General features: G+C 40.2%; 1 protein-coding gene across 1 annotated transcript; it reads left to right on the plus strand.

Annotated features, from left to right (window-relative positions):
- The first annotated feature begins 305 nt into the window (after positions 1–305).
- On the plus strand, positions 306–12014 carry csf1ra (colony stimulating factor 1 receptor, a). Its single transcript, XM_062425575.1, has 22 exons — positions 306–438; positions 728–850; positions 3416–3691; positions 3884–4171; positions 4260–4396; positions 4477–4642; positions 4735–4936; positions 5297–5412; positions 5565–5676; positions 5807–6006; positions 6344–6435; positions 6584–6710; positions 6922–7026; positions 7235–7345; positions 7523–7685; positions 7776–7858; positions 7960–8063; positions 8394–8516; positions 8608–8719; positions 8802–8901; positions 9937–10048; positions 10454–12014. The coding sequence occupies exons 2-22, from the start codon at positions 799–801 to the stop codon at positions 10598–10600; spliced, it is 2928 nt and encodes a 975-aa protein (XP_062281559.1). The 5' UTR covers positions 306–438; positions 728–798; the 3' UTR covers positions 10601–12014.
- The last annotated feature ends 421 nt before the right edge of the window (positions 12015–12435 follow it).

Here is a 12435-nt window from a genome sequence, read left to right on the forward strand (position 1 = left end):
CTCCCTTTCTCTGATTTCTTTGTCAGATTTCTAAGAGCCCTTTGACTTTCCTCCCATCTCCCACGTGTCCACACTTTCCCGGCTAGAAAAGCCTGGCAGCCATGGTTCAGCAGTGATGGGGGTGATTAGTCTCACCTCCATGGATGTCTCGGGAGAATTGCTCCTTTCTGTGGCAAATTGGACTCATTAATTTGTTGAGCTTGATATGCTGATCCGCCTCTCCGCACACTCGGCTCCCCCCACCTTCCACTTGCTTTCTGGAAGATTGCATGTTTGCTGTGTGACTTCTGTCTAAGAGACTGTAAACAAGCAGAAGGGAGAAGAAGGGCAGAGGCAAACAGAAAGGGAAGAGGGGACTCTTTTGTCGGCTCTGGATGCTGGAAACATCAAACTCAGGGAAGTTATTATACCCCTCTGTTAAGCTGAATACATCAGCAGGTGAGTACATTTAAAATAAATGAATGATGCTTCCACGCTGCGTGATGATTCAATGTAGTGTGTAGGTGTAGTTTATTTATTAGTTTTATTAATTCTTTAAGTGTAAAAATGGAGGACTTCCTCAAAGTGAGTCATACATTTCCTGAATTCAATTCACACAAACCAAGAACAATATAGCAGAATAGATTCAACACTGCTCTGACCACTCAGAAAAGAGAAGTCAATAAGGGACATGACAGATAGCACAAGTGTTGGAGCGGTTTTCTCATTTCTCTCTCCTACACTACAGAGAGAAAGGAGAGTGTTTGGTAGCTCTCACACACATCAAGACTCAAACTGCAGGTTTGGAGTTGATCAAGGATGCAGTCCTGGCTCACGCTGCTGCTGGGGGTTATGGCCTCTGCTGCTTCAGGTAAGGCATCGTCAAATTCTGCCTATTAAAAATGCAGCTGCAGCGTAGTTAGTGTCTTTTCTTTTCACTCTGGTTGTTTCTTTGCCTATTTTTGTAGTAGAATCTGACTTTAAAGTGTAATAAATAATCTGAAATCAAAGGATGCAAATGACGATGAGCTAAAGCCAAAATATATATGAGTGAAATATTTTATCATTTTCAAAGGACAGGCAATATGTGGTTTCAAATTCGTTAAAATTTGTCAAGATTTTGAATTTTGAATTTGTTTAATTTTGGATTAAATCTGAATGTTAAAGTAAATTAGATTGCAGTAACTTTTTTAAAATTATAATTATTATTTTCCCTTCACCTCACCAATTATTTATACACTCTAACACTCTAAAAATATCTGTATGAAGCTCTATGATTAATAGTGTACATTTCATGGCATAAAACTTGTGGTCATTGCTGCTGAGAAGAAAAAATGCTGCATCTGACTGTATTGTGTTGATTGAGCAGGACAATCATCTGCAGCATCGTGTGTTGTTTTGGGTGTTGGGCAGTCTATGGCGAGTGGATTGTAACCGTGGATGCATAGAGAAAAGTGGATACAGCATCAGAGACAGGGTCTGGTTCATTCCTATGAAAAATGCTCAGTGGCACATGAAGCTAAAAAATCTACTGCACACGTTCTCTGGGCCCAATGTGCCCAGTGTGTCCATGGAGCATGGTCAGTAGAGGCTTCTGCCATCTGAGACTGCTAACTGCCGATTTAGCCCTCAGGCCAACTTGAATGGGGATAAAAATATTAATGCCGCTCTTCTAAACATTTGAGTCATTTTACGGGGGTTGTGACACTCAAAAAAAAGAAAGAAAAAGATTTACAGATGTTTCTTTCACAATGTAAGTTTATCAGAAAAAGTCTTTTTGGGCTCCAATAGCATCACGTGACGGACCCGGAAGTTGTAATTATACAGTTTGGTTGTTATGTCCGATTGGCCTCAAAGCTTGGCGCTCTTCCTGGAGGCTTGATGGTGTCACGATTACCTACATGTGACATTTACTTACTATCATCTTTTGCACATTACATGCACATTACTGCTGTGTTCATGGTAAATAACAAATGCAAACTTTACATACACGAAACACACTGCATTTGGGAACATTTACTCTTAGTTTTAATGATTATCTTGATGGTTACTGCATTAAAACTATTTTTGGGTTGTATGTATGTGATTTAATTTATAAAACATATTTTTAAAAACCCCATAAAAAAACAGCCTAAATCTTAACTCAACCCTTCTTACCACAGCACCATATAGTCTACCCCCAAAGTCAGCTGCATGCTTTGTAATTACTTTTAATGTTATTCTTATGTATACAGCACCTTGAGTTACAATGTATGAAAAGTTACTTACATAAAAACAAATATCTTGCAAACTGCTGGTGACGTCCACATCTAACGGCAACCAGGTGACATACAAATTAAAAGCCCCTCAACATTATATAAACTAGACTTTGAATGCCACATACTGTATATGGCTGTCACCCACCGGGTATCAAATTGCAATTTCATGTATTTGCATTTGAGAACATAAAAGCATCTGTTGTTTGGTTTAATTATGGCCGAATTGATTAGCTTTGCTTTCTGTTGGAAAACTGTATGATATGTAATTGGTGGTCATTTTGAGGTTGGATGAATAGTACATTTAGATGATTAAAGAGGGGCTGACTGCAGTGCTCGGTCAGGATATTCTGAACTGAAATACTGATTGAAACTACACTACAAGACTTGAAACTACATCTCTCTTCGTTATTTTGTGCACTGTAGTGAATAGAAAATGCTGAACATGGAGTCTCAGTTCTGCTTCAGACTTTTAAAACAAACTGTTCAAAAGCCTACAAGGAAACTATTATGACCGCAAGTGCTACATTAAATGAGAGAAACTAGCAAGTTGAGAAGAAAAGTCTTCTAAGTCTCTCGAATAACTTTAAGAAATAAAAAAGAAGCTGTCCAAACCCCAAATAAAATTTAGATGTAATGATGTGTCAAGTTGAGGTACATAAGCTTCCAATTTCTCAACAAAGTCATCAAAGAGAGCACTGTTCTTCATAACTAAAAATCTTTTCCCTTAGGGGTCCGTGTCTTTTTAGCCGTTTCTCCCTCAAGGATGTCTGCTTTTTCGGGACAGACAATTATTACTCCCTTTCATGACTATAATTCTTGAATGTGTATTAATGTGCATTTCTTTCATTTCTAGCAGCACAACAGTAACAGTTATTTACAGTTTTTCCATCTTCTAACCTCAGTCTCGAGATAGCAAGACTGTAAAAAGCAGAAGTGAGAAGGACCGAGGGATGTTTTTTAGGTCCAAGTCTTCAATCTGTTTCCTGAATTCACCAAAATATTTCCAAAATAAATCTGAATCCCGGAGCAGATGAGACAGAGTTCTCTTAATATGACCAAAACAACAACAAGAACTTTGGCAATAAAGTCTATTTTGACTAATTGCTCTCACACTTTTCTTGCAATGTGTTTTGTGTTAATAAATGTATTCAATCATTCATATTTTCATTTCTTCTCAGTGGAATGGAGGCGTCCAGTGATCAAGTTCAACTCTAAAGCGGTGGGTCCTGAGGTGGTGGTCAAACCTGGAAGTCCTCTGGATCTGAGGTGTGAGGGTGATGGGCCTGTTTACTGGCAAACAAGGCTTGCCAAACATAGGCGCTATGTGTCCAAGGGCAACGGAAACGTCCGCACCTTAAAGGTGGAGCGTCCTTCTGCAGAATTCACTGGAACATACAAGTGTGTTTACACACAGCATCGTGAGCTGACCTCCTCAGTGCATGTGTACGTAAAAGGTGAGCTCGGAGAAAAGAGAGTCCTACTGTTTTGTGTACAGAACAGAGGGACAACCTTCCTAATGTTGATTTGTAAGTGTTTTGTAAGTGCTTGGATTGTTCACACTGGGTGTACCTTTCTGTTCGTAGATTTGATCAAATCTCAAATTATTCCGGTGATCTATAGATGCTCTCAATTCTCTTCTCCAACAGATCCTAACCGTGTGTTCTGGACCAGCAGCACATCCCTGCAGGTGGTGAAAAAGGAGGGTGAGTTTTACATGCTGCCCTGCCTTCTGACTGACCCATCAGCCACAGACCTGGGCCTCCGCATGGACAACGGCACCACTGTACCACCAGGAATGAACTTCACTGTCGACCGACACCGTGGTATTCTCATCCACAGCCTCCACCCCGGTTTCAATGCAGATTATGTCTGCACAGCCAGGGTCAACGGAGTGGAGAGGACCTCCAAGGCCTTTTCCATCAATGTCATTCAGAGTGAGACGACTTGATTGTTAGGAAGTCATCAAGTTAAGTGATATGTGCATCCAGTTTGACACTCATATATGATTTTGTCTTTCTCTAGAGCTTCGTTTCCCTCCATATGTCTTCTTGGAGACAGATGAGTATGTGCGCATTGTTGGGGAAGAGCTCAAGATTCGCTGCACCACACACAATCCCAACTTCAACTACAACGTCACCTGGAAATACACCACCAAATCGGTCAGTGTGAGGAATTCTGGGAGTCCTCTCTTGACCATGACAATATTCATAATTTTAACAATTATTTTTCCTCATATCAGAAACCAACTATAGAGGAAAGGGTTCGCTCCAGTGGAGAAAACCGGCTGGACATACAAAGCATACTGACCATCCCCGCTGTGGACCTCGCAGACACAGGCAACATTTCCTGCATCGGCACTAATGAAGCAGGGGTCAATAGTTCAACCACATACCTGCTGGTTGTAGGTGAGCCACAGACAAAGGCACACATGGCCTGTCATGATTGATTCATTAATTAAGAATTGATAAATTGTAACAAACTTTATTCTGATGAACAGACAAGCCATACATCCGACTTCTGCCACAGCTGTCTCCAAAGCTAGCCCACCAGGGTCTTTCAGTTGAGGTGAACGAAGGAGAAGATCTGGAGCTTAGTGTGCTCATAGAGGCATACCCTTACATTACAGAGCACAGATGGCACACCCCAACAACTCCCAACACATCCACGCAGGAGCATAAATTCATCCGATACAACAACAGGTACAATGTAGTCTCATGTTTCAGCTGCTCTTGTAGACATCCATGCTTACTGTTCTGCAGAAAAAAATTCTAAAAAAAAAACCCCAATCAAATGTACTACAGGAAGAGGAAGTTACTCTGGATTTGAAATCTGCTGTCAGTGCATAATGGGTGAATTTGTCAGGGAACATTAAGGTCATTATATTTCCTCAGGTCATGAAACTGTTGCTAGAGGGAAGAGCAATGTTTTTTTTTTATTGTAGCGATGATGCATAGGAAGTGTCTGAATTCAAACCACAGAATTAGTCACTTCGCATTTCGTAGACATTCCTCTTTTCCTCTGTTTAAAGACCCTTTATGTTTTGTGTTTCCCACCATCAGATACCATGCTACTCTGCAGCTGAAGAGAATGAATGCCCAGGAACAGGGCCAGTACACCTTCTACGCCAGAAGTGACTTGGCAAATGCATCCATCACATTCCAAGTCCAAATGTATCGTAAGTGGTATATTCAACACAAATCAAAGCAGTAAACACATTCATGGTGGTGCAGTGTAATTAGGTTTTCTTGAATAAAAGGAACATTTCTTCTTACTAACCAGATAATTGATGTTGGTGTTTCTTTTCCCTCATTTTCCCCTCACTGGTAGAGAGGCCTGTTGCTGTGGTGAGATGGGAAAACATAACCACTCTGACTTGCACTTCATTTGGTTATCCTGCCCCCAGAATAATTTGGTACCAGTGTTTTGGAATACGACCCACGTAAGTATCACTGCATAGGGAGGCGTGACCGCACATACAATTTTACAGCGAGCAAGGGTGTAAAAGTGTAGTAGTGTTCATGCAAGAGTGTGTGCCTTTGTCTGACCGCATATTTGTTTCAATGAGGCAGGTGCAATGAAAACACCACAGGGATTCAGATGGCGATTCCTCTCCAAGCTCCAACGGTGGAGGTCCAGAGGGAGGAGTACGGGGCCGTGGAGGTGGAGAGTGTCCTCACCGTGGGGCCATCCAACCGGAGGATGACAGTCGAGTGTGTGGCCTTTAACCTCGTTGGCATCAGCAGCGACACATTTGCCATGGAGGTTTCTGGTCAGTATTGGATAGTTGTTCACTTTCAGGATGTGATCACAGTTGTTATTGTACGGTTACATGGATGGAGCTCAAACCAAATCTAATATTTGCTTATAAAATTATGTTCTCATGGTCAGCTGCTCCCTTTCTTTGGAAGCTGAATATGTTGTAAAACTGTGCAACTCTATTTTATGTATAGCTGTATTTGCAGCCATTTTATATATTTTCTGCAAATGCAAACAAATATCTACACAAATTTCCAAGAGGGACATTAGATAAATGATCTTGCATGGTAGACAGTCATTCTATATGAGTTAAATTATGTAGTAATCCTGATCTTTCTGTGATTGCGCAGACAAACTCTTCACTTCTACCTTGACTGGAGCAGCAGGCATTCTGACCATCCTCCTTGTGCTGTTGGTTTTTCTGTTTTACAAATATAAGCAGGTAAAGCACACTTTCATTGCAAAAGTAACCACTATATACATTGTGGTAGTAAAAATTATATTTATATTTATATATTTATGACATCCAAATAAAGACATTGGTTGATACAGTGTTTTGATAATAAGTTTTCACATATTTTAATCTTCAGAAACCAAGGTATGAGATTCGTTGGAAGATCATTGAGGCGAGAGATGGAAACAATTACACCTTCATCGACCCCACTCAGCTGCCTTACAACGAGAAGTGGGAGTTCCCACGAGATAAGCTCAAGCTTGGTGCGCATCATAGTTTTCCCAAATTGACTCAAATGCACTTAAATGTTCACATTTTGAATTACCTGCCATTTTTAGTAATTATAAATGTATTATAAATGTATTAGACTATATAGAAATTAATAGAATATTAGAATATTAGATATCCATACAATAAGTCATAACAACTAGAAATGAAAATGTAATGGCTTTCTCAAATTTTCCATCCATCCAGGAAAGATTCTGGGTGCTGGAGCTTTTGGGAAGGTCGTTGAGGCCACAGCCTTCGGTCTGGGAAAGGAAGACAATGTGATGCGTGTGGCTGTGAAAATGTTAAAAAGTAAGACGATGTTAAGACCTTCGATTGAACAGAGGGAACATTGTTTGCATGAGCGAGTCAGAGTGACTGGCAAATCTGAAAATGTTCCAGATAACGTGAAAAATATGTCTGATTTAGGCATCACTTAGTTTAAAATCCTAAAACATTTGTTTCACATGATCAGGTAGGATGATGGTATGTTGACAGTCAGTGTTGTGTATCCCTGCAGCAAGCGCCCATTCAGATGAGAGGGAAGCTTTGATGTCAGAACTGAAGATCTTGAGCCACCTGGGACACCACGAGAACATCGTCAATCTACTGGGAGCCTGCACCTATGGAGGTAAGCATTTAGTTTTCCTGTATTTTGTTTGGTGAAACTCTCATTAAAAGAAAAAAAATGTGTATATGAAAGTTCTCAGACATGCAGGTCATGGAAAATGTAGTATAACAAATCCATTTGCAGGTAAACACGTTTTCTTTGTTCAGAGGGTCATAACATAGTGTGTTTCCTCATCAGGACCGGTGCTTGTGATCACGGAGTATTGCATCCTTGGCGACCTCCTGAACTTCCTTCGCCAGAAGGCAGAGACATTCGTGGACTTTGTTATGAACATGCCAGATATCATGGAGAAGTCGAATGACTACAAGAATATCTGTAATCAGAAACAGTTCATTAGAAGGTATACCAAACATATGAAGTCTAAAGCATCCACTCAATGTTATCTGTCTCTTCTGACATCCTGCTACATCTTTTTCTTTTCATCTAACAGTGACAGCGGGATCTCTAGTGCATCCTCGAGCAGCTACTTAGAGATGAGACCCAGCCAACTTCCAAACATAGAATCAACTCGAGGTAAAATGCTTTTTGACCCAAACTCAGTTGAATTTACACAAATGCATTCAGTATGCAGAAGCGTGCTAATGAAAAGCGTTCTTTGTGTGATTCATGCCCAGACTCTGTGTGTGAGGAGACTGGCGAATGGCCGCTGGACCTTGATGATTTGCTGAGGTTTTCCTTTCAAGTGGCTCAAGGACTTGACTTTCTGGCTGCCAAAAATGTGAGTGGTATCATCAGTATAAGGATACAAGTGCACTGACATCTAAAATGTGTAACACTGCAGCAGCTACTGTCCCTAAAGAGTAAACCATCAGGTTTCAGAGAAAAGCAACCACATTGTATGAAAAAATATTGCTTTTTATACATGAATGGTGTGAAATCTGTTCATGGGGGGTCATGAGGGGTATTTCCCATCACATTCTTCAACATTCACTTTGCATTTGATCATAATTTTTCACACTGCATCAAGACGCACTCCATCTACAGATGTTATTGTTTTTTATGGTGCGTGACTTTACAAACTATACACAAACTGTCCGCCTGTGTGCAGTGTATTCACAGAGACGTGGCTGCTAGGAATGTTCTCTTGACCGACCACCGAGTGGCCAAGATTTGTGACTTTGGCTTGGCGCGTGACATCATGAATGACTCCAACTACGTGGTGAAGGGGAATGTAAGTAACATGTCAAAAAATAAACTATACCGTTGTTAGATGAACAATTACCTCACATTAGCTTTTTGTCCTTTTGGCTTTGTTTTTGAAGGCACGTCTGCCAGTGAAGTGGATGGCCCCAGAGAGTATTTTTGAATGTGTGTACACCGTCCAGAGTGATGTCTGGTCCTATGGCATCCTCCTGTGGGAGATCTTCTCTCTAGGTGAAAAGATAAACCCAATGTCGCCTACATTTACTCATATTTGTTCCATCATTTGCTGTCTAAAATAACATCTTTCTATCAGGTAAGAGTCCTTACCCCAGCATGGCTGTGGACTCGAGGTTCTACAAGATGGTGAAACGTGGATACCAGATGTCTCAACCAGACTTTGCTCCACCTGAGATGTAAGCTTCATACTTGAATAACTAAGTCTGGTGCATACAAAGGATGGTTTTTGCCCACATCCCTTTTTGTGAACATTTTATGTGTACCAGCCAATGTTAATACTCTAGTTAGTGTCACCTGATTATCAGTTGAGTTTTACGGTATCAAGTGACTATCAGCTGGGTTTTTACAGTTGAGTCAATAGTAATAGGTGCCTTGTTATCAGGCATTCAACTCATCAGACTAGTGTATTAATGCTAGCAGCTGCTAACATGTAGTAACCAATAACTGTTTAAGTTGATATAAGTATTAGCAATGCCTGAATTATAAAGATAGCTCATCCTAAATTGACTTTAACACTGTGCAGTTCAAATAGCATGCTTCCCAAATGGTCATCATGACTGAACAAAGATCCCTTTTTCTTTGCCAGTCTTCCACCCTATCTGACATCTGAAATAACTGACACATGAGGTAACCTCATGAAGTGCTTCCATTATTCCTCTTTTTAATTTACTTGCTTTGGGTTATCTCCTAACCCAAACTCAAAACTTAACAAGCCACCGAAATGAGAAAATAAAGAGGGTGTTTTTCCCAATATCTCAGAGGGCCCTAACATCTGTGTGTGCTGATTTGGCGTGGCTGTCACACCACCCGGAATAACTGTGCTGTGGAAACGGAGAGGGACTGAATCTGAGTCAGGGCCCAATCATCTGTTGTTCTGCTGTGAGTCAGGCCTCAGTTCTGCCTGTTAGCCACATGATCTCAAAGCTAGGAACCCATGTAACTGCTATTTCACGGCAGCAAAATGAGACTGGAGGGGCAGGGGTTCTTATGAACAAGTCTCTCTTATTAAACTGCGTCACCACCTCCATAAGCCTTTCCTTATTTGTCGAATTTGGCTTTATAGAGTTTTTACACCACAAGGTCGAAGCAGTTTTTAGTGAAATACAGTGGAATGTAAATGCCTGAAAATGCAGCAAACAATGAAGGCACTCTTTCTTAAACAAATCTGTTTACTGTCAGCTTTACTCAAGCATGTTTCACGTCTGTTTCAGCTACATGATCATGAAAATGTGCTGGAATCTGGAGCCTACAGAGCGTCCAACTTTCAGCAAGATCAGTCAGATGATAGAAAGACTACTTGGGGACCAACCTGAGCAGGAACAGGTGAGTTGTACTGTATGCAGCAAGCTATAAAAGCTCCAGTCTGGCTTTGCCAAAACTATCTAAGGAACCAAACATGTGATTCTTCAGCAAAGATGTCCTCAGGAAACATTCTTTTTTCCACTTAATTCTTCTGAAGAGACAACAGAGATTTAGCTGTACTGACAAACCCATTACATTTTTTTCAGATAAAATCTTATTTGGGTGTTCCCAAAAGTATATATACTGTATGTATATATATATATATCCATTTTTTATTTTTTATTAGATGAAGACCAGCAAATGATCCTGTAGATTGTTGAATTAAAGGATTATTTCACTCATCACACCATTGTATCAAGATAGAACAGATAGAGATTTTGGCTGTCTTGGATCAAATTTCACCATCCTAATTGTGCTTCTCCACAGCTAATTTACCAGAATGTGCAGCAGCAGGTCACAGAGGGTGAAGAGTGTGATGAGCCCAAGCACTGCGATGGCCCCCGTGACCAGTCTTGTGACCATGAGGAAGAGGAGCAGCCTCTGATGAAGACCAACAACTATCAGTTTTGTTGAAAGCTGTCGTTACCAATCAATCAATAAAGCAATCACACATTGAAAAAAACAAACAACAACAACAACAGAAGCATGGGATAAGCTGTAGTTCATGGCTAAAGAGCCACAGCTTCTACTGCCTGACAGTTGCGGAGAATCGACTTCACAGCTATTTTTTGCCTGCCGTGCCTTCTTGCCAGACAGACAAGCAGCTGCAGCAAGCATGTGACTTGCTTCATTGCAGACCATGACTAGAAATTGCCACGTCTAACACAGACTGCAAGGCATGAAAGGAGGAAACATGTCAACAAACCACACAAGCATCCAAAGCTGTAGGCCTACCCTTTCCTTAACTACTTACTCCCTACGTGGACTGTTTATCAATACTTCCATTTGAGGTATCTGTATGATTTGCCAGAAATAATCTGCTACAGTATATCAAGAGGAGTTTGTTTGTCCTTAATTATATATTGTACACTGTGTTTATTAATTTTGTTTTTTTTTAGCACCCTCCTTGAAAGTGAATGTCATGTTTGTCAGCAGGTTCAGTTCCTTTTCATCAATTCCGAGCATGTAAGGTTTTTCTCAGAGGAAGCAAACCCAGCAGTTAAAGACAATGAATCTGAAACTAAGTGAGCAACTCATATTTATGTGCTGTAGCCAAGTTATGTTTTATTCTCTGATCATTTTAATTCAGTATCCAAACAGTGTTTTCCCCCCTTGGTTTAAACATGCTAAATTGACCATAGTCAAGGCAAAGAATCATCATGTTGTTTTCCTCTCTGCGCTTTTGGTCATAGCTGTTTTTCTTGTGACACACTTACAGTATGTGTCAGTTGGCGGTGGCATCATGTGATTGTTCCACTTCAATCTTATTAATTATCCGGTGTTCCGTGTGATTTAGGAGCAGGGAATAGGCTACAAGTGAGCTGAGCAGGGAAATCTGTGGATCAGTTATGGATCAAATGAACAGTGTTTCATGTTTTACAATGTGAACGTTTTTTTTAGTTTTCTTTGTTTGTTTGTTTTGCGTAGCACAATTTAATCTTTTCATTTCCTGCAGCGTTAGACGAATGTTAAGATGTAAGCTTCACTGATGTCTGTTATGTAGCAGTCAGCCTACACTGCCAACTGTATGAAAATGTTAGAATAACATATAAGCTACGTGAGAGATAAAGACTGCAAATATGTGCGACTTCAGGCATTTCAAATGTGCTTGCATCTGAGTGAAATGTGAGTGAGATGTCTAATAATGTATATATCTCATGATGTAAATCAAGAATTATCTTTATTTTCGCTGAAACGTTGTAGAGTAGTAAATCATTATTTCATACATGGGTTGTGTGTTTTCGTGCAAATGAGACAATCAATGCAAAAGCTGCAAATTAAATCACTGTAAAACTGAAGAGGCGTTGAATAAAGCTTTACCATTGAAGCTCCAGACTCTAATGTGAAGTTTATATGAATATATGCATTTTGATGTGAGACATGGGAGTGGTGGCCTTAATGTTCTCTCCTTACTTCCTATTTTCTAATGGATATTGTCCAATCTGCATTTCCTCTGGTTAATTTCCCACAGTATCCGTCAACATTGCACAACTCTAAAGTCTTTTTGGGGAAGTATTCATCACACCACTGAGACTACAGAAAATCTAAAGGCTTTTCCTCCTTTGTGCGGTTTTAGCTAGAATAATATTGCTTTTTTTATTAGCTCATGTCTCTTAAACACTTGTTTTTACTTTATGAGAAGTAAATTCTGTCTTAATTCCATTGTCTACCAAGAAACTGAAATATTGAATATGAGTAAAGTATAACATTCACGTCAGTGCCGAGTCCTACTCTACTCTTTCCCTTTT

The sequence above is a fragment of the Scomber scombrus genome, chromosome 9 (genome assembly GCF_963691925.1).
Source record: "Scomber scombrus chromosome 9, fScoSco1.1, whole genome shotgun sequence".
Taxonomy (NCBI): domain Eukaryota; kingdom Metazoa; phylum Chordata; class Actinopteri; order Scombriformes; family Scombridae; genus Scomber; species Scomber scombrus.